The 23007-nt window shown below is 35.8% G+C and overlaps 1 protein-coding gene across 1 annotated transcript; it reads right to left on the reverse strand.

Annotated features, from left to right (window-relative positions):
• Positions 1–10066: 10066 nt before the first annotated feature.
• Positions 10067–22124, reverse strand: LOC104222200 (respiratory burst oxidase homolog protein E-like). Its single transcript, XM_009773395.2, has 14 exons — positions 21370–22124; positions 20786–20945; positions 20369–20417; positions 20038–20151; positions 13432–13854; positions 12959–13342; positions 12768–12863; positions 12551–12666; positions 12301–12471; positions 12063–12219; positions 11787–11975; positions 11523–11651; positions 11264–11342; positions 10067–10317 (listed from the first exon to the last, which is right to left on the reverse strand). Exons 1-14 carry the CDS (start codon positions 22025–22027, stop codon positions 10208–10210), a joined length of 2835 nt encoding a protein of 944 aa, XP_009771697.1. The 5' UTR covers positions 22028–22124; the 3' UTR covers positions 10067–10207.
• Positions 22125–23007: the final 883 nt, after the last annotated feature.

Consider the following 23007-nt stretch of genomic DNA (forward strand, 5'->3'; position numbering starts at 1 on the left):
CAAACGAATCAAGTGAAAGACAAGGATGGAGCTACTTTTAGTAAATGGGGTTCAATCGAATCTCCTATGTCTATATATTGTACTGTTCAAAATAATAAAAACATTTTTTTTTTTTTTACATATGTATACATTATTGAATCTTCTTGACATAAAAAAATAGCTAGTGTACGCGGTGGCGAAACCAAAAATTATCCCAAGGGTGTTTTGACTTGAAAGAAGTGAAAATAAAAGGTTACGATAAAGGGTGTTCAATACATGTTATATACATCTAAAATCGAATATTTTACTTATATACACAGTGTAATTTTTCGTAATATTTCGACGAAGGAACCACCCTTAGCAAAAGGTGGCTTCGCCCCTAAGTGTAGTAGCAAAGGTGAGCCAATATTATTTTGTTAATTCTTCTTTTTCTCTTTATATATACATAGATTATACACTGATTATATATTTATATACTATATATATTTGCTGACGATTTTTAATTTAAGCGATTGAATGTGTCGCTGTTTTGGTTAGTTCTTTTTCTTTTCTCTTCTTAAATGTGAAGTAACTGTGGACTATAAAGTGTACTGTAAGCTGGGGTTAGCTGCTGAATTCTTTAAGTGAGTTTGATAAGTAAGCATTAATTGAAAGCATTCATAAATTGTACAAAAATCTCACAAGTTTCATTTGGCAGTTTCAATGCTAAACTATAAGGGTAGTTTTCTTTAGAAGTTGGAAATAACTCACCTCTGGAAATAGGAATTGAATTTGAGGGGTGGGGTAAAAAATTTACCCGCACCGGGTATTTACACCAAACCAATAGATATATAACAAATATGTGTCTTGCATATGGATTTCAATCATTTAACCATGGTAAATTACATGCATTCTCATCTAATTAAATTAATTAACCATAGTGAGTTAATATAGTTTGGTGTAAACACCCGATGTGAGTAAGTATTTACCGGGTGGAGGTGGGGGCAGAAATTGGAAGATGGTAAATGTTAAAAGGAAATTAAATGAACCGTGAAGAGTAAGACTAAGAAACAGTACTCCTTACTCTGGCCTATAGCAGAGGCGAATTCAAGATTTAAACTTTATGAGTTCAATATTTAAGAATCTTACTATTGGGCTCATTATATCCTTAAAATTATGAGTTCATATCTATAATTTATTGATATTTTAGTGATTTTTTTGCATATAAATTTATACTCCGTATCGAAAGTTCTTAGTCAATTGAATCTGCTGTTATAGGGCTACATACGCCCCTGACCTATATATAGGTCATAAATTCAACTCGTGAAATTAGTTACCGATGCTTGCGCCAGGATAAATTACTTACAATACATCCCTTATAGGATACGCTCCTTTCCTAAATCTTGAGATACTTTGTGCATTAGACTATTCTTTATTGTGGAGAACAATCACAATCTTACTCTTGAATTATTTGCAAAAATATCATCGTTCATGTCAATTCTTTCTACAATATTTATTCCAAAACTAACATGCACAAAATCGCTATAATAACCCCAAACAACGGATATTATGTCTTTTTGCAAATTCATGTGAAGAATTTCTAATTCTGCCCTGACTTTTGAGTCATGGATTCTATGAATGTCACCGACTAAAGTTGTGGTGAAGTGGTAAGTACTCCTTCATCCTTAGCTAGAAATCTTATGTTCGAGTTAGGAGAATAAAATTGCTTTTGTTAGGATACGCTTTACCCGTAATATGTAATTTTCCGACACGAATCCAGATTTGGTCGGATGCAATGTCGGTACCGGACGAAAACCAAGAAAAGGAATTCTACATACGTCTCATTCAGAAAGTGAGAGAACTATAAGTCCTTATTGTTCAAAATATTTATTAATTTTTTAAAGGGGTCCATTTTGTGAATTATAAGTTCTTTTTATTGGAGAAAAACAAAAATTATTTCAGTGATGAAGGTCATTTCCCTGTAGTAGTTGAAAGTGCAATCGTGGTTAGAATGGTCCCTCTTTCTATAAATATTTTTTGTTTGCACATAACCTGTCACAAAGTTCATTTATATGGAAATTCTATTTTTCAGAAAACTCCGAAATGATGAATAAGGATCAAAGATATTTTTCATAAATAGGAAATCGGAATATTGGGCTCGGTTATTGATAGAGTGAATCGATTTGTTATTTCTTAAAATTTCTCTTCTGATTTAGAATAGTAATGTGACGTGTATCTTTCTCTGTTTCGGTTATGGAATAGATGAAATGAATTAATTTTTTTTATTCTTATTGGAAATCATTGTGCTGATCAATCACAATAATTGTGAAGTACTGTTCAGTATCTTATTTTTCTTTGTCTTCTTTGAAATTAAATTCAAATAAAAGTATGTCCTTTTCGATCACAACTAGACAAGACAAAAGGAATAAATGAGAATGACCTACCAAATGATATTTTTTTTTTGGTTCAGCCGATCGATAGGTTAAAGGGTCAAATGTAGCTGTCTATATTATCTATATTTAACCTCCATTATATTATTCGGTCTAATTTATTTGTACCGTTATACTATCCATTTAAATTTACCCTTATCATTAGCAAACTTTAAAAATTACCCCTTGATCTGTTAGGTAATCCAAAATCTCTCAATTTCTTTTATATAAATCACTTGTTGTCTTCTTGCTCCATTATTTTTACGAATTAGTATTGATATGAATGCTAAAGTTATTAGGCTAAACAAATTATTCATGAATATTTTTAATTATCATTACACCCACTTATCTTCTTGTTAATTGTGATAATGAGTTTGGAATTGGTTTAAAATTTTATTTATTTCAACCATATACATACCATAAAATTTAATGGGTCTATATATTGTGTATAATATGTAGCTGCTCATCATGTATATTCAAATATATTTTATTATTGTCTGGTTAGTATAGAGTAAGATCAACTAACTTAAGAGTGCACAATGTGTAGGCATTTGATTAAAGCAAAGTTGAATTCAACAATATAAAGTCTCCAAGGGAACTTCAACTTCTATCACTAATACTTGTAAAGTCTTCATACCTTTAGTGCTGCGAATTCATTAAAGTTGAGGTGCTGTAAATACTTTTGAAATTTTTGTGGGGTCCATCCCATAAATCAAGGAAGATAATTTTCTTCCTTTGATGGGCAGCCACCATCTTTTCTTTTTCACTGTCAAATATGATAGGCTGCAGAAGAAAAAATATCAAGATTGGTAGGCATAACAAATCTGCATGAGAGAAAAATGTAAAATGTAGTAGGCGTGAGGGAGTTAGGTTCTGCCTATAAAAGAAGAGCTTCGGCTCTCATTTCTGACACACCAAAAATCTCAGACAACACATCTGAGTGAAAGATAGAGAGCAAGATATTTCATAGACTATAAGAAAATAGCATGTGAAGAAAAATAGAGTATGAGAGATATTGTAGTGAGGTGGAAAAAGCAAAAGAGTATTTTTTTTCTTGAGGGTGTAGTGGTCTTAGGAGTATTTGTACTCGTTACTATACAATGTAATATTCTTCGCTATAGTGATATCAATTGTTCTTCTTGACCGTAGTTTTTTCCCTTATTCAGAAGGGTTTCCACGTAAAATCTTGGTGTTATTTTTGCTGCATTTTTATTCTTGCTGATTTAACCATAACTTAGTGGTCCGCATTTATCACTAATACCGTGAATATTATTTTTACGGGGTTTATTTCCAACAAGTGGTACCAGAGCCAAAGTTCTGTCTGAGTATGCTTTGTGGTTGCAACACAGTCTGAACTTCCACATCAGAAAAGAATTACTTTGGTCTCTTAATAAATAGTATTTGTATTTGTGATAAATGATGGAAGCCAACACTAGTAGAATGGTTACTTTGAGTTGCACAAATTATGCCATTTGGAAGGGAAAAATGGAAGATTTGCTCTATGTCAAGAATTTTCATCAACCTATCTTCGCTACTAGAAAGCCTGATAATAAATCAGATGAAAAGTGAAATTTGTTACACAGGCAGGTTTGCGGCTTTATTAGACAGTGGGTTGACGATAATGCTTTGAACCATATTTCTGGGGAGACACATGCCCAGACCCTATGGGAGCACCTTGAAAGTATGTATGCTCGGAAAACTGGAAACAACAAGATGTTTCTAATAAAGCAGATGTTGGATTTAAAATACCATAATGGTTCCGCAATGACAGATCATCTGAATAATTTTCAGGAGATCATGAACCAGTTATCTGCTATGGGCATTAAATTTGATGAAGAAATTCAAGGACTGTTTCTACTTGGTTCCCTACCAGATTCTTGGAAAATTCTTAGAACTTCATTATTAAATTCTGCTACGGATGGTGTGATCTCTATGGATCTTGCCAAGAGCGGCCTTTTAAATTAAGTGATGAGAAGAAAATCTCAAAGTTCCTCCTCATTAGATGTCTTGGTGACTGACTCTAGCGGGAGAAGCAAGAATCGGGGTTCTCAAAATAGAGAACAAAATAGAAGCAAATCCAGAAGCAGACTTAAAGATATTGAGTGCTATCATTACGGGAAGAAAGGGCACACAAAGAATTTCTGCCAGATTTTGAAAAAAGGAGAATAGAGATAAGGAAGAACAGAAAGAAGATGGCAATCGTGTGGCCACCGTCGCTACAGAAGATCTTGTTATTGTCCTTGATGCGGATCTGATAAATATTGCTTGTGATGAGTCAAGTTGGGTTGTGGACAGTGGTGCCACATCTCATGTGATATCAAGGAAGGAATTTTTCTCATCCTATACTCAGGGTGACTTTGGAACTTTAAGTATGGGTAATGAGACTGTATCTAGGGTGACTGGTGTTGGAACGATTTGTTTGGAAACTAGTATTAGAACTAAACTAGTTTTAAACAATGTAAAGCACACACCTGATGTTTGTTTGCACTTGATCTCTGTTGGTGTTTTGGATGATGAGGGATATGTCAGTACCAATGGCCATAATTGTGGCTCGTGGGGAAAAGCGTCGTGGTCTATACTGGACTACTACCTCCACCTGTGTTGATATGGTGAATGTCGTTGAGAGCAATAACTCTTCAACGTTATGGCATAAGAGATTTAACCACATTAGCGAGAAATGACTAAATGTTATGGCCAAGAAGAAATTGTTGTCAAATTTTGAAAGTGCAAAATTAGAAAAATGTGAGCACTACTTGGCTAGAAAACAAAAAAGAGTTTCTTTCCAGTCTCATCCTCCTTCAATAAAGACAGAGTTGCTTGAGTTGGTGCATTCAGATCTATGTGGTCTAATGAAGACAAGGACTTTGGGTGGTGCACTTTATTTTGCTACCTTTATTGATGATTGCTCAAGGAAACTTTGGGTCTCCATCTTGAAGACTAAAGACCAAGTGTTGAGTGTCTTTAAGAAGTTTCAGGCTTCAGTTGAAAGAGAAACTAGAAAGAAGCTGAAGTGTATTCGTACTGATAACGGTGGTGAATATTGTGGACTGTTTGACGAATACTGCAAGTAATAGGGTATCAGACACCAGAAGACTCCTCCTAAGACTCTTCAGCTGAATGGTTTAGCAGAAAGGATGAATAGGACCGTGATGGAAAGAGTCAGATGTTTGCTTTCTGAAGCAAAGTTGCCGAATTCCTTTTGGGGTGAGGCTTTGTTGACCGCCGCACATGTTATTAATCTATATCCTACGGTTGCTTTGCAAAGTGATGTTCCAAACAGAGCTTGGTATGGCAAGGATATTTTCTATGACCACTTGAAAGTATTTGGTTGCAAAGCTTTTGTACATGTACCTAAAGATGAGAGGTCAAAATTAACTGCCAAGACAAGGCAGTGCATCTTCATTGGTTATGGCCTTGATGAGTTTGGTTACAGGCTATATGATCCAATTGAGAAGAAGGCCGTGAGAAACCGTGATGTTATCTTCGTGGAGGATCAAACCATTGAAGATATTAACAAAGCGGAGAAGCTAAAATCTCCAAGTTCTGAAGGTTTAGTTAATCTTGATCAAATTCCTCATACAAATACGGATAACATTGGTGAGCTCAATGATGATGGTGATGCCCAAAACCATATTCCATATCAGCATATTGATGGTGATGGTGATAACAATATTAATGCTGATGAGGTAAATGCTCCTACTCATGAAGCTGTGGACGAGTTAGATATTCCACTCGGGAGGTCCTCTAGAACTCGTACTCCTTCCTACCATTATTCTCCCAATGAGTATGTATTACTCACTGATGGGGGAGAACCTAAATGTTATGCAGAGTCCATAGAAGATGAGCACAAGGATCAATGGATTGAAGCCATGCAATATAAGATGAGATCTCTGCTTGAGAACCATACATATGAGTTGGTGAAATTGCCCAAGGGCATGAGAGCTTTGAAGAATAAGTGGGTGTTCAAAGTTAAAGCTGAAGAACATAGTTTGAAGCACAGATACAAAGCTAGATTGGTTGTCAAGGGATTTGGTCAAAGGAAAGGTATTGACTTTGACGAAATATTTTCTCTTGTCGTAAAAATGTCCTCAATTCGGACAGTTCTTGGTTTGACCTCAGTCTTGATTTGGAGATTGAACAGATGGATGTGAAGACTGCTTTTCTTCACGATGACTTAAAAGATGAGATTTATATGGAACAACCTGAGTTCTTCAAGGCAAAAGGTAAAGAAAATCTTGTATGCAAACTTAAGAAGAGAAAGAAAATCTTGTATGCAAACTTAAGAAGAGTCTATATGGATTGAAACAAGCTCCTAGACAGTAGTATATGAAGTTTGAGTCTGTTATGGGGGAGCAAGGCTACAAGAAGACTTCTTCAGATCACTATGTATTTGTACAAAGATTTTCTGATGATGACTTTATCATCCTCTTGCTATATGTGGATGATATGTTGATTGTGGGCAGGAATGCTTCCAAGATTGACGAGTTGAAGAAATAGTTGAATAAGTCTTTTGCAATGAAAGACTTGGGTCATGCTAAGCAGATTTTGGGCATGAGAATTACTCGTTCGAGAAACTAAAGAAAGCTTTACTTGTCATATGAGAAGTACATAGAACGTGTACTGGAGCGCTTCAATATGAAAAGTGCTTAGTTGGTTCGCACACCCCTTCCTGGTCATCTGAAGTTGAGCAAAAAGATGTGTCCTACAACAACGGAGGAAAAAGAGAGAATGGCCAAGATTCCTTATTCCTCTACTGTCGGAAGTTTGATGTATGCAATGGTATGTACTCGACCAGATATTGCTCATGCAGTCAGTGTTGTTAGCAGATTTCTCGAAAATCCAGGAAAAGAGCATTGGGAAGCTATAAAGTGGATATTCAGGTATCTAAGAGGAAGCTCACATGAATACTTATGTTTTGGAGGATCAAATCCAATTCTGAAGGGCTATACAGATTTTGATATGGCAAGCGACCTTGATAACAGAAAATCCACTACTGGATTTTTGTTTACTTTTTCAGGGGGAGCTATATCATGGCAGTCGAAGTTGCAGAAGTGTGTCGCACTATCTACAACTGAAGCGGAGTATATTGCGGCTAATGAAGCTGGTAAGGAGATGATATGGCTCAAGAGATTTCTTCAAGAACATGGATTGCGACAGATGGAGTATGTTGTATATTGCGACAATTAGAGTGCAATAGACCTAAACAAATACTCCATGTACCATGCGAGAACAAAACATATCGACGCCAGATATCATTGGATTCGTGAGCAAGTGGAAAACGAATCACTTCAAGTCAAAAAGATTCACACGACTGAAAATCCTACAGATATGTTGACCAAGGTAGTACCAAGAGACAAGTTTGAGCTTTGCAAAGAACTTGTTGGCATGCGCTCAAACTAGAATCTCCGGTGTTACCTCCTTCAGGTGAATGTGACTGGAGAGGGAGATTTGTAGGGTCCATCCCATAAATCAAGAAAGATAATTTTCTTCCTTTGATTGGCAACCACCATCTTTTCTTTTGCACTGTCAAATATGGTAGGCTGCAGAAGAAAAAATGTCAAGATTGGTAGGCATAACAAATCTGCATGAGAGAAAAATGTAAAATGTAGTAGGCGTGAGAGAGTGAGGTTCTGCCTATAAAAGGAGAGCTTCGGCTCTCATTTCTGACGCACGAAAAATCTCAGACAACACATCTGAGTGAAAGATAGAGAGCAAGATATTCCATAGATTTTAAGAAAATAGCCTGTGAAGAAAAATAGAGTGTGAGAGATATTGTAGTGAGGTGAAAAAAGCAAAGAGTATTTTTTCTTTTGAGGGTGTAGTGGTCTTAGGAGTATTTGTACTCGTTACTACACATTGTAAAATTCCTCGCTATAGTGATATCAGTTGCTCTTCTTGGCCGTGTTTTTTTCCCTTATTCAAAAGGGTTTCCACGTAAAATCTTGGTGTCATTTTTGCTGCATTTTTATTCTTGCTGATTTAGCCATAATTTAATGGTCCGAATTTATCACTAATACCGTAAATATTATTTTTACGGGGTTTATTTCCAACAATTTTAACAAGCTACCTAATTTACTTTTGGAACCAAAATTATTAATTCTACCGAACCAGCAAGTAAAACTATAGCTCCGCCCGGACCGGTTTTATGAATGTACTAAGTAGTACCCTGTTCTAAAATAGTCATTACTGTGTGTGCTTTGAGTGTCAAATGAATTGATATTTTATTACTAGTTGGTAACAGGTACCTAACTAATTTTTTAAATTTAAATTTTAAGGTAACAGTCACAGGATTATCTATTTGATAAACGGGTAAGACATGAGAATAAATGATATACTGCTTTATGCACCATACAAACTCATTAGATTCTTTTAATGTGCAATGCTATTTGCAAGAGAGAAAATTTAGAACCGGAAGAAGTCGATTACTTAACTGTCTGAAATTATTTATTAAAATCATGTTTATTTTATCTGTAACATAAAAATCACTTAAGTATTTTTATATCACTCAAAAGGTTAGTCAATTATATTTCTCAAATTTTCGATAACCAAATACCTATTTTATCCTCTATATTATCAACCTTTATCTTTTTCTAATACTTTTCAAATATTATTAATTTTTTATTCTATATTATGGACTTACCAATAAAATAAATAAGTAAATATTAATTATAAAGTAAAAATAATAATTTTCAGGCATGAATAATATTAGAACAAAATAATTGAACAAAATTTTCAGTCATATATAATGTATATTATAAATATACCTCTATTTTAATTAATTACTCTTTGTATCACATGCATGAAATATATCCTTTAAAAAAATTTATTCTCTTTCATTCGCAATTGTGAAAATAAAATTTTAAGCTTTTGTTGTTATTATTAAAATTATTCATACAAACAAATTATTCTAATTAAATTTTTTACTATTTTCAACTTTTTCTTCAATTTCAGATGCTCAAACTCTTATTCTATAACTCAAACACAAATTTTAATATAGTATTTATGTGATTAAAAGTATTACTTATCTAGATAAGGTACACGCGCAAAATACGTACGTTAAGACTAGTTAGAAGTATTAGTTTAAATAGAGGGATGGAGGGATTGAATTAGTAATACTAGCATCTGATAGATTAGGCCAAATTCGACATAAAATTAACGGTCGATGATAATTTACCCAGTCTAAAGTTCAAACGACATCGAATTAATCCCAAAAATATTTTCCTACAGTTTGCAATCCAAGACTGCAAGCTACATTTATGTTCTTTTTAAATTGTTGAGTAGTCGCAACTGAAAAATATTTTAAAAAAATATCAATATAGTTACAGTCTTAAACTACAAACTGTAGGAGAATATCTTTTGGGATTAATGCAGCGTCATTGTGAATGCTATATAATAATGTAAATAGTTAAGTGACTTTTCTATTACAAACAAAAGAAATATGAATTTACTAAGTAATTTTAAATAATTGAATGACCATTTAAATAATCGACTCGAACTAGAAACCACTAGGAACATATATTCTTCTCCTGTATGTTTTTCCTGAGCATACCTTATCATAACAATTTACATTCTTTTTAAAAAGTTATACACTATTAAATATAGATATCTTTGGGACTATAATCCTATATTGAAATTACTTTAATCACATATAGATATCTTTCTCACTATAATCATTTGTATGCTGTATGTATGCATTTACATTTTGCTAAATCAATATGTATACTCACATGTATTCCTTTTTTCTACAAATAACTACAGAAATGAAAACAAAGGAAAAAGAAAAGAGAAAATGTTTTGCTTGTTACCCAAATTATCTAGCTTCAAAAGTGCTCCTTGTGAAAAACAAATCTTGTGGATGTTTTATAAGTCAATACTTTTGATAGCTTCTTCAACTCCTTTGCTAAAACAGGCGTCCCACAGTAGAAGACTCCTGCATCATTTATCTTGTTAGGAAGATCTAACTTGATATCTTTTTAATATCTAATTTTCCCTTGTTTTTTTTTTCTTAAACTATATTGTTTGGACTCTCCGAAAATGTCGCCGGATGCGTGTCGGATCATTCAAAAGTAGTGTATTTTTGGAGGAACCGACATGGGTGCAGCAATATTTTGGAGAGTCTGCACAACATAATTCTTTAAGTACTGCTTGTTCGTTTTCCTTTCCTTTTCCTTTTTGAGTTTAAGTTCTATGCAGTATGCATTCACGGTATAATAAAAATTTATACAGTCACTTCACTATAAAATAACTGAAGGTAAATTACTTTGATATGCATTAAGTGATAACTTGATAAAAATAGTAAATAACAGGCTATAATAAGTTAAAGAAAGCTAATATTATAGAACATCTTTAATAGTGTCAGTAGATATTGCTTACATCATAAGATTTTGCTACGTACGAGCTTGCGATGCCTTTGATTATTTATCTTCATAGTTTCTTTATTAGCCTCTATTTTTGGTCATATTTTGTCAGAAGTTTGGATTATATTGCTGAAATGTCGATCCAAAGCTCTAAAGCGACAAGCAGAATCAGATATGAAACATCACTTTGAAATAAAAAAACTTGAGGGGTCGTTCGCTTTGATGACAAGTTATGCTGAGATTAGTTATCCTGATATTATTTTTTAAGTACTGTTTTGATTAATCCTAGGATTGTCAATTCTACTGCTTTATCATGGGATAACTTATCTTGAGATTACTATTCTACCCTCTCACAGGTATAAGTTATCCTGATACTATTCTTAATCCTATGATATAACTTATCTCAGGATTAGTAACCAAACAAGGGATAAGGCAGTACTAAATATTTATCTCAAGATTATTTTTGCTTATCCATCGTACCAAACGACCCCTTAGTTTGAGGTTGTAACAATTTCTTACCTACTGTTGAAAAAGGATGCTTGGAAGCTATTCTGTTGAATACTTCTTTCCACTTGGGCCTAGCAAAATGTGTCTTCACCTGCATAGTCTAAAGTCAGTACTTGGTGGAAAATGTACCAGTCCAATTGCACTCTACGCTTTGCTGTTGTATGATTGAACTAAATTCCTATAAAAAAATTCCAGCCTCGCCGAATAGTTCTTTACATTTCCCTTTAAGAAACTTCGAATGAGGGTAGTAGTGATGGAATATGGATCATACCCGAGTGCCAGAAAGGATATCAACACCATGTTTGGCATGGTTAAGTGCCTGGAGCATAGTGATTAGAGTGGACCTCGCGTCATCCTTATCGTAAACGCTTGTCAAATAATTGTGCATCTCTATCTGACCCTGTTTCATTGCAGCCAATTGGTAATAAGATTGTCAAACTACAATACTAATAGACCATAGTAGAATTATTAATCAAAAGCGAAAAATTGGTGTAGCTACTATTCAGGACATTCATTGATGATTATTATATACTACCTTGTGATCTATCTCTGCAACTTCATTCATGACCCCTTTAAACCACTCGAACGATCCAGGTTCTCTAGTAACCCAATAAAAATATGCATTTTTTGTCCTCTGTAATTTCTTTCTTCCACTCGACGCCACACTTGAAGTTGCAACACTTCTCCAGCTATCATATGATGAAGTGATCTCAGTACTAGAATCCTGAAGTTAATGTATTAACTAAGATTAATACCACATGTTTACTTATTTAACCAAGAATACACAATAAACGAGAAAAAGGATGAGTACCACATTGTCTTCTGTTCTTGAAGTGTTTAACAGATCCTTCAAGATACTTATAAAAGGTGTAGCTCCAATTCCAAGTCCTACAAGAAGTAAGACGTCGTAATTTTGATAGTCTTGTGCTGGCGCACCATACGGTCCATCAACAAGCAATCGAGGTAAACTGCACCATAGATAAGTCCTTTAGACATATTGACAGGAATCGCGATTAAACTTTACATGTCAAATAACATTAATGAAGTACCTTCTTTGATCAACATCTTCAAATTCTTTGAACTTAGCTCGACCAATTACACACGCTGAACTGTTATCCTCAGTGAATACATTCTTAAGTTCTGATGTCCAGTCACCTATAGTGCGTATGTGAACGCTGAGGTAGTCATCTCCTGGTGCTGATGTTATCGAAAATGGATGCCTGGAAAAATATTAAGATTGATACTTAATTACTGCTTGTGTATATATAATCAGCTTAAATGAGGAACGAACTCACACACCATTCAAATGAGGAGATTGTTGGGCATTGCAAGAATATGTACTGCCCACTCTTGTATTTGAAACCATTTGGTTTTGACATAATCAAGCTGAGAACATCTCCTGGAAGTACAGAAACCTGTATAGGTAGAAAAATCAATTCATTTGTTTCCTTCTATCATTTTTATAGTATAAATTCTCTACTAGATGGAAAGATAATGGGCTGATATTTCAAGTTACCTTAAAAATCTTAACTCCATAGTATTCTGATCTGCATTTTCTGAAACTCCTCTCTGCAGCATATAGGAGCAATGGAATGGAGATGTACATCCATGTCTGCAACAATCATGTGCGGCAAATATTGAGCATTTAATCATAGTTAATTGATAAGTAATTTGGTGCTTCATATATATATTCATAATTGTCCTTACAGTTTTGTGATACCATTGGTGGTCCAAGAACAGGAATATTCCATGTATTAGTAGCAATACATAAACCATTGCGAGAAGGTGATGAGAATACCAAAATGCGTTAAAGCCTGTTAATCGGTTGAGAGGAGGTGGCAGTCTCACCAAATTTCTCCTGAATCGTCGTGATGCTAATGTGAAAGCAATTGTCATCAAAATTACCATACCAATACCTGTGATGCCTTCAACACCAGTCAAAAGGCTTTTATAACTAGGCTTCACATTGTCAAAATGAGACGATACAAGTGCAAATTTTTCTGTAGATGAGTTAACCAGACGGGGAAAATCACACACTAAATGGTTCCCCGCATGAAGTACTACTCCAACTGCTATGGCAAATGCAATGATCTGCCAATTGAAATGACATAGTTCAGAAGAAAATTATGTTCATTATAAACTTCAAGAGTACTAATATTGGTGAATTTTGTTCTGCTCACCTGGTGAAAATTGATGTTATCGTCGAAAGGGATAAGTAACCTGGCTCTTGTAGTCCTTAGCTTAGTTAATGTGTTACGACAAACTGGTAAAAGGATGAGTGCCATATTTAACTTGAGAGTCTCTGCAGCACCTTTAGCTATTGGCAAGCAATATCCCATTACATGGAATGCTGCCCTTTGCCTATACTGTAAGAATTTCCATGTGAAAAGTCCAGCCATTGTTATCATCCACAGCAATAGAATCCAACCTCTTTGCCAGTTCTTTAGTACAAGACATTCGAGGGTGCAGCGGGCTCTCTTTATTATGTCTTTCGGCTTAAGGGATCCTGAGTTTTGACTACATCCAACACTTGGTGTGCTTAAAGATCTGCTGTAGTTCATGTAATTGTCCCTTTGCAGAAGAAGTGCTTCCAATTGCCATAACTGAAAGAAAAAGACTATGAGGTGCTTTTATCCCAAATTCGTCAAAGTAGAATAATGTTACTGTGTTACTGAATAATCTAAAACGACTCAAATGATACCATCCCTCAAATCTCCCCAGAATGAAAGTGATGATCTTGTAGTTTTTGGTACGTGAAGATGCGTTTTAGATGCTCTAGCGCTTCTGTTATGCTTAATTTCATTTTTTATGCCTATGATTAATCTCTTTTAGTTTGATGGAGACATCTATGATTTGACTAATAATTCATGTTTCTATTAATTCATTGTGTTATGATATTTTATTAAGCTTAGCAGAACCAGAGAACCAGCTGGTTTTTACTTCCATTAATCTTTTTTCAAGTCTTCTTCAAATCTCAGTTTAAGCAAAGTGCTACCATATTAAGAAATTAATATCGGGTCTAACTTAATCCCAAAAACTAGTTTAAGAGATGAAGATTGCCCAAGACTGTATAAGGTGATGATGTCCATCTCATTGAAGAAGTATTAGACATGTGCCTAATAAAAGTTTCTTTGGTTTGATAGCCAACCTTGTTGACTTGGTTTGGTTAGGTAGCCAACCTTGTTGAATTAGTTTGGTTAGGTAGTCAACCTTGTTGAATTAGTTTGGTTTGGTAGCCAACCTTGTTGAATTGTGAAAAGTGTGTGTAAATTGTCAAATATTGTAGGCCTTAGAGAGTGAAGCTTTGGCTATAAAAGGAGAACTTCAACTCTCATTTCTAGACACCAACAAAGAGAAAAAGAAAGAGTGAGGTTTCACAGACAGGGTATAAGAAAATAGTCTGTGAGGAAAATAGAGAGTGGGCGATATTGTAGTGAGGTGAGAATATCAAAAGAGGGTTATTTCTTTTGAGTGTTGTAGTGGTCTTTGGAGTATTTTACTCGGACCTACAAAGTATAAAATTCCTTACTATAGTGATATCAGTTGCTCCTCTCGGGCCGTGGTTTTTCCCTTATTAAAAGGGTTTCCATGTAAAAATCTTGGTGTCGCTGTTACTCTTTTATTCTTGTTAATTACCGTATCTTGGTGCTACATTATTATTCCGCTTTTATTACCGTGAATATTATTTCTGTGGGGGTTTATTTCCAACAACTGGTATCAGAGCACAGGTTCTGCTCGTTCACTGAAATACTATTCACTATCGGTAGTACTATACTCGGTGAAAAATAAAAATGTCCGAAGTAAAGTACGAGGTATCAAAATTCAACGGAGATAACGGTTTCTCAACATGGCAAAGAAGGATGAGAGATTTGCTCATCCAACAAGGATTACACAAGGTACTAGATGCTGATGCCAAAAAACCTGATACCATGAAAGCTGAGGATTGGGCTGACATGGATGAAAGAGCTGCTAGTGCAATTAGGTTGCACTTATCAGATGATGTGGTAAATAACATCATTGATGAAGACACTGCACGTGGAATTTGGACAAGGTTGGAAAGCCTATACATGTCCAAAACGCTGACAAATAAATTGTACCTGAAGAAGCAGTTATACGCCCTACACATGAGTGAAGGTACGAATTTTTTGTCACATTTAAATGTGTTTAACGGACTAATCACACAGCTTGCCAACCTCGGAGTGAAAATCGAGGAAGAAGATAAAGCCATCTTGCTATTGAACTCGTTGCCATCTTCGTACGATAATTTGGCAACAACCATCCTGCACGGTAAGACTACTATTGAGTTGAAAGATGTCACATCGGCTCTTCTACTCAATGAGAAGATGAGAAAGAAGCCTGAAAATCAAGGACAGGCTCTCATCACAGAAGGTAGAGGCAGGAGTTATCAAAGGAGTTCGAACAACTATGGTAGATCCGGAGCTCGTGGGAAGTCAAAGAACCGATCCAAATCAAGAGTCAGAAATTGCTACAACTGTAATCAACCAGGTCACTTCAAAAGAGATTGCCCAAATCCAAGGAAGGGCAAAGGTGAAACCAGTGGCCAGAAGAATGACGACAACACAGCCGCCATGGTGCAAAATAATGATAATGTTGTCCTCTTTATAAATGAGGAAGAGGAATGCATGCACCTGTCAGGTCCAGAGTCGGAATGGGTGGTTGACACAGCGGCATCTCACCATGCCACACCGGTAAGAGATCTTTTTTGCAGATATGTAGCAGGTGATTTCGGCACAGTGAAAATGGGTAACACAAGTTACTCAAAGATTGCGGGGATTGGTGACATTTGTATCAAGACAAATGTCGGATGCACATTGGTTCTAAAGGATGTGCGGCATGTACCTGATTTGCGGATGAACTTGATCTCGGGAATTGCTTTAGACCGAGATGGATACGAGAGTTATTTTGCAAATCAAAAGTGGAGACTCACTAAGGGATCATTGGTGATTGCAAAGGGAGTTGCTCGTGGCACGTTGTACAGGACAAATGCAGAAATATGCCAAGGTGAATTGAACGCGGCACAAGATGAGATTTCTGTAGATTTGTGGCACAAAAGAATGGGTCATATGAGCGAGAAGGGATTGCAGATTCTTGCCAAGAAATCACTCATTTCTTATGCCAAAGGTACAACGGTAAAACCTTGTGACTACTGTTTATTTGGTAAGCAGCATAGAGTCTCATTTCAGACATCGTCTGAAAGAAAATTGAATATACTTGATTTAGTATATTCTGATGTTTGCGGCCCAATGGAAATTGAATCAATGGGCGGTAACAAATATTTTGTTACTTTTATTGATGATGCTTCACGAAAATTATGGGTTTATATTTTGAAAACCAAAGATCAGGTGTTTCAAGTTTTCCAGAAGTTTCATGCTCTAGTAGAAAGGGAGACGGGTCGAAAGCTAAAGCGTCTCCGAAGTGACAATGGAGGTGAGTACACTTCAAGGGAATTTGAAGAGTATTGTTCAAGTCATGGGATCAGACATGAAAAGACAGTTCCTGGAACCCCACAGCACAATGGCGTAGCCGAGAGGATGAACCGCACCATTGTGGAGAAGGTGAGAAGCATGCTCAGAATGGCTAAACTGCCTAAGTCATTCTGGGGTGAAGCAGTTCAGACAGCCTGTTACCTGATCAATAGGAGTCCATCAGTTCCGTTGGCGTTTGAAATCCCAGAGAGAGTCTGGACCAACAAGGAGGTGTCCTACTCGCATCTGAAGGTGTTCGGTTGCAGAGCTTTTGCACATGTACCAAAAGAGCAGAGAACAAAGCTGGATGATAAATCTATTCCCTGCATATTTATCGGATATGGAGATGAAGAGTTCGGGTACAGACTGTGGGATCCTGTAAAGAAGAAGGTCATCAGAAGTAGAGATGTAGTCTTCCGAGAAAGTGAAGTTGGAACTGCTGCTGATATGTCAGAAAAGGCGAAGAATGGTATAATTCCTAACTTTGTTACTATTCCTTCTACTTCTAACAATCCCACAAGTGCAGAAAGTACGACCGACGAGGTTGCCGAGCAGGGGGAGCAACCTGGTGAGGTTATTGAGCAGGGGGAGCAACTTGATGAAGGTGTCGAGGAAGTGGAGCACCCCACTCAGGGAGAAGAACAACCTCAACCTCTGAGGAGATCAGAGAGGCCAAGGGTAGAGTCATGCAGGTACCCTTCCACAGAGTATGTCCTCATCAGTGATGAGGGGGAGCCAGAAAGTCTTAAGGAGGTGTTGTCCCATCCAGAAAAGAACCAGTGGATGAAAGCTATGCAAGAAGAGATGGAATCTCTACAGAAAAATGGCACATACAAGCTGGTTGAACTTCCAAAGGGTAAAAGACCACTCAAATGCAAATGGGTCTTTAAACTCAAGAAAGATGGAAATGGCAAGCTGGTCAGATACAAAGCTCGATTGGTGGTTAAAGGCTTCGAACAAAAGAAAGGTATTGATTTTGACGAAATTTTCTCACCTGTTGTCAAAATGACTTCTATTCGAACAATTTTGAGCTTAGCAGCTAGCCTAGATCTTGAAGTGGAGCAGTTGGATGTGAAAACTGCATTTCTTCATGGAGATTTGGAAGAGGAGATTTATATGGAGCAGCCAGAAGGATTTGAAGTAGCTGGAAAGAAACACATGGTGTGCAAATTGAATAAGAGTCTTTATGGATTGAAGCAGGCACCAAGGCAGTGGTACATGAAGTTTGACTCATTCATGAAAAGTCAAACATACCTAAAGACCTATTCTGATCCATGTGTATACTTCAAAAGATTTTCTGAGAATAACTTTATTATATTGTTGTTGTATGTGGATGACATGTTAATTGTAGGAAAAGACAAGGGGTTGATAGCAAAGTTGAAAGGAGATCTGTCCAAGTCATTTGATATGAAGGACTTGGGCCCAGCACAACAAATTCTAGGGATGAAGATAGTTCGAGAGAGAACAAGTAGAAAGTTGTGGCTATCTCAGGAGAAGTACATTGAACGTGTACTAGAACGCTTCAACATGAAGAATGCTAAGCCAGTCAGCACACCTCTTGCTGGTCATCTAAAGTTGAGTAAAAAGATGTGTCCTACAACAGTGGAAGAGAAAGGGAACATGGCTAAAGTTCCTTATTCTTCAGCAGTCGGAAGCTTGATGTATGCAATGGTATGTACTAGACCTGATATTGCTCACGCAGTTGGTGTTGTCAGCAGGTTTCTTGAAAATCCTGGAAAGGAACATTGGGAAGCAGTCAAGTGGATACTCAGGTACCTGAGAGGTACCACGGGAGATTGTTTGTGCTTTGGAGGATCTGATCCAATCTTGAAGGGCTATACAGATGCTGATATGGCAGGTGACATTGACAACAGAAAATCTACTACTGGATATTTATTTACATTTTCAGGGGGAGCTATATCATGGCAGTCTAAGTTGCAGAAGTGCGTTGCACTTTCAACAACTGAAGCAGAGTACATTGCCGCTACAGAAACTGGCAAGGAGATGATATGGCTCAAGCGATTCCTTCAAGAGCTTGGATTGCATCAGAAGGAGTATGTCGTCTATTGTGACAGTCAAAGTGCAATAGACCTTAGCAAGAACTCTATGTACCATGCAAGGACCAAACACATTGATGTGAGATATCATTGGATTCGAGAAATGGTAGATGATGAATCTCTAAAAGTCTTGAAGATTTCTACAAGTGAGAATCCCGCAGATATGCTGACCAAGGTGGTACCAAGGAACAAGTTCGAGCTATGCAAAGAACTTGTCGGCATGCACTCAAACTAGAAGACAGTGCTACCTCCTCTAGATGAATGAGACTGGAGGGGGAGATTGATGATGTCCATCTCATTGAAGAAGTATTAGGCATGTGCCTAATAAGAGTTTTCTTTGGTTTGGTAGCCAACCTTGTTGACTTGGTTTGGTTGGTAGCCAACCTTGTTGAATTAGTTTGGTTTGGTAGCCAACCTTGTTGAATTTCTTTGGTTTGGTAGCCAACTTTGTTGAATTGTGAAAAGTGTGTGTAAATTGTCAAATATTGTAGGCTTTAGAGGGTGAAGCTTTGGCTATAAAAGGAGAGCTTCAACTCTCATTTCTACACACCAACAAAGAGAGAAAGAAAGAGTGAGGTTTCACAGACAGGGTATAAGAAAATAGTCTGTGACGAAAATAGAGAGTGAACGATATTATAGTGTGGTGGGAATATCAAAAGAGGGTTATTTCTTTTGAGTGTTGTAATGGTCTTTGGAGTATTTTACTCAGATCTACAAAGTATAAAATTCCTTACTATAGTGATATCAGTTGCTACTCTCGGGGCCGTGGTTTTTTCCCTTATTAAAAGGGTTTTCCACGTAAAAATCTTGGTGTCGTTGTTACTCTTTTATTCTTGTTAATTACCGTATCTTGGTGCTACATTATTATTCCGTTTTTATTACCGTGAATATTATTTCTGTGGGTTTATTCCCCAAATAAGGAGCATAATATATTTAATCCCACCCGATGGGGGAAACACGACAGAAGTGGAAAAAGGTCCTTTCCCAAAACATACAAAGACTTCTCAAATAGTTCCAATCAATGAACTAAATTCCAAAATCAGAATACTTTTTGTGTTCTGACTGATATAATGTTGTTGGTCTTCCAACAGTGTGGGTCTACGGTCCGAATAATTTGGACATAAGTTTTTGTTGGGGCAGCAAATATAGACCGGTCAACAAATTCGTTGACTCCTTTTGAAAAATGTTAAGGTGAGGAAGTAAGAAGAGATTATAATTGATAAGAAGATCAAGAATTTGGTACCTCAATGTAACCAAGATTTTCAGGGTCTAATTCCTCCATTATCAAAGAAGCATAATCTTCTGCACGTTCCTTCAATCTGGATAGCTTATTTGCCGAAGCACTCAGCATTATTAGCTGTTGGAAGAACCAAACAGAAAAAGATACTATTAGAAATTTCTAACTATATCATTTGCAGTATTAAATAAAGATTTTGATTCAGTGAGTAAAACTCGTGGTTCTCCAGTACCCTGTTCTTCTGCTATTTGACAAATACTACGAATAGTATAAAGTATATTATGAACTTTAACCTCTTTCAGTTTTTTATTTAGAAGTTACCGTTTAATAACCTTACCTCTTGAACTTCATCTCTGGTAATCCTTCCGTCTCCATTGCTATCCGCCCTATAATGAGTATTACATGTAACATGTGAGCACTTGAAAAATAATAATTGGACAACAATCAATAATTGAAAATTATATCGCGGCTAGGATTTTAATTTCCGTAAAATAGCGGATAAATTCATTTCATAAAAACTTGTTCAATTGCGTTTTAGAAAAGGGAAATGCATGTTTTCAACAAGGTGTAAATTCTTATAATAAGCATTAATAAGTAGCTAAAGTGTGTTAATAGATAAAACTATAATAGTCGTATGAATTATGAAAAAAAATTTCACTACCGGTGTGTATAACTTAAATTCGAAAAAAAGACACTCGAAAAGAAAAACAAAGTAGATACTAGTAAAAGAGAAAGCATCAACGAGTGCACGCACATGTCAAAGAAAATCTGAAGGCGAGCGTCGAAACTTTGATCAGAAATCTGCAACCAAAAATCATGAAGCTCAGCTTTTGTTATCTTTGCCGTCTTTTGACGCCGCCGTCGCGCCAGTGCATCAAAAACTCCCACCGCAAACTCTTTCGAATCCTCCATTCCTGCATCAAAAACTCCCACCGTAATGAATTTTTACACGATAGTGTAATTAATTTAACATATTAGAGCAAATTAATAAAAAATATTTATTGCGAAAACAATAATCATTTTTATCGTGTTATCAGTTAGGAGTAATTACTATCATAAAAATTTACCAGTAATAATTTTATGAAATACTATCATAGAACTTATACTTACCCGTATATATCATCAGATATATTCGTGAAAACTCATACCATTGAGCAAGGCATATGCATGTATCATACCGAAGATTTTAAAAAATTTTGCAAAACAAAAAAATAAGGCTAAAAAGAAAATATAGTAGTTATTTTGATTATGTAATCAGAACCAAAATTTGAAATTTATGGGTTCTAAAGTTGCTACTTAACCTATTGCTCATTTTAGTTATTGAAATTTCAAACGTACCAATGCATTCACCAAAATCTTCTCTAGCAAGCCATCCCTCCTTAGCCAAAGCATTGAACCGAGCCTCAACTTTTTCCCATAGCACATTATCTTCAAATTCTCCACTACTTTTCTTGCTTATAAATCTCAATCCTCCAAGCGCGTGCTGAGCACTCGATTTATTCCTCACTAGCTTCAATTGCGATTTCATCTCTTCGCGTATTGATAAAATCGTCTGCTCGCTATTATCATTAATCCGAGTACAAAAAACGTGATCATCATCCACGTCGGATCTCGACGTCAGCGATCCCGTTGAAAATCTCCGGCTAATTTTGGTACCGGCGCCGGATGTTCTAGAAACTTCTTCACCACCACCAGCAGCTTTGGTATTATTGTGCGATGAATTAGCCGGCGTTAAATTACACAGAACGATCGAATTATCATCCAGCTCTACCGTGATTTCTACTAATTCCTCGTCATCGTCGTCGTCGTTGTTGTAATTGTTGTTTCTCTGCAAATCGTTGAGGAAAATCGGCAACATTGCGGCGCGGTTGAAATTGCGAGAGTTTGACGTCGTCGGCGTTGAGTCCTCCGGCAAGTCAAAGTTCCGGCTGTAACTGGATCGCTTTGAGCTGCTTCCGAAAGAGGAAGAACTCAAAATTGACTTGAGCTGCTGCATTTTAGGAAACTACAGGTAACCTAACTGTAATTTGTAGTGAAGACTGTAAGTGCTAATTATATATATATGCCCGTTTCCTTAAACTGTAAATTTGTGCTTATCGGCCTCTCAACTCTGTGGAGAGAACTCTTAATTTGAAGGAATGTCTCCAACCTTTTTAATTGTAGAAGAAACCCTTAGTATGGTTGAGGTTGAGGTATGCATGGTGTATTTATAATAATGTGAGACATGAATATAGTAATATAAAATACTTTATTTATTTCAATTTATATGACATAAAATATAAGAAAGAAATTATTTTAAAACTTGTGGTTTTAAAATGTGCCAGGGTATAATACTTTTGAACTTTATAGTAATAAACATGGATGGCATAAGATTTGAATCATAACATACTTTTGAACTTTATAGTAATAAACATGGATGGCATAAGATTTGAATCATAACATATTATCATTAAGAATAAATGAGAAGTTCAAATAGAATTATTTCAAATTATGAAAGGAATCATTCTTCTTAGAACAAACTAATAAAAAATAAAATCACATAAATCAAAATGAATGAAGTAAATAACTTGCTGTAATTGATTAAATACATTAGTGGTGTAAACAATTTCAGACACAATAAATATATATACGTGGATATAGACGTTGTACTTCTTCATAATTCCCAGCTTATAATTTGACCATATCAGTCAATTTTCAAGCTAAAGTGAACTAGATTTACACGTTTAAAATGAAAATTAAATTTTAAAAAAGATTTACAAATATTAAACAGAATTCACTTCATTTGATCATAAGAAGCCAAAAGTGATGATAAGTTGAGACAAAATAAATAAATAAATAGGTAATTCGAAGTAATATAAAAATTGAAGAGGGTCATCTATTGATTTTGTTGGGAATATATAGACGGGCTCTTTTTGCCCTTATCCTCTTTGATTTCCAATCATATGGAGATATGGACAGAGATATACAACATAAAAT

This window comes from Nicotiana sylvestris, chromosome 6, assembly GCF_000393655.2.
Source record: "Nicotiana sylvestris chromosome 6, ASM39365v2, whole genome shotgun sequence".
Lineage (NCBI taxonomy): Eukaryota > Viridiplantae > Streptophyta > Magnoliopsida > Solanales > Solanaceae > Nicotiana > Nicotiana sylvestris.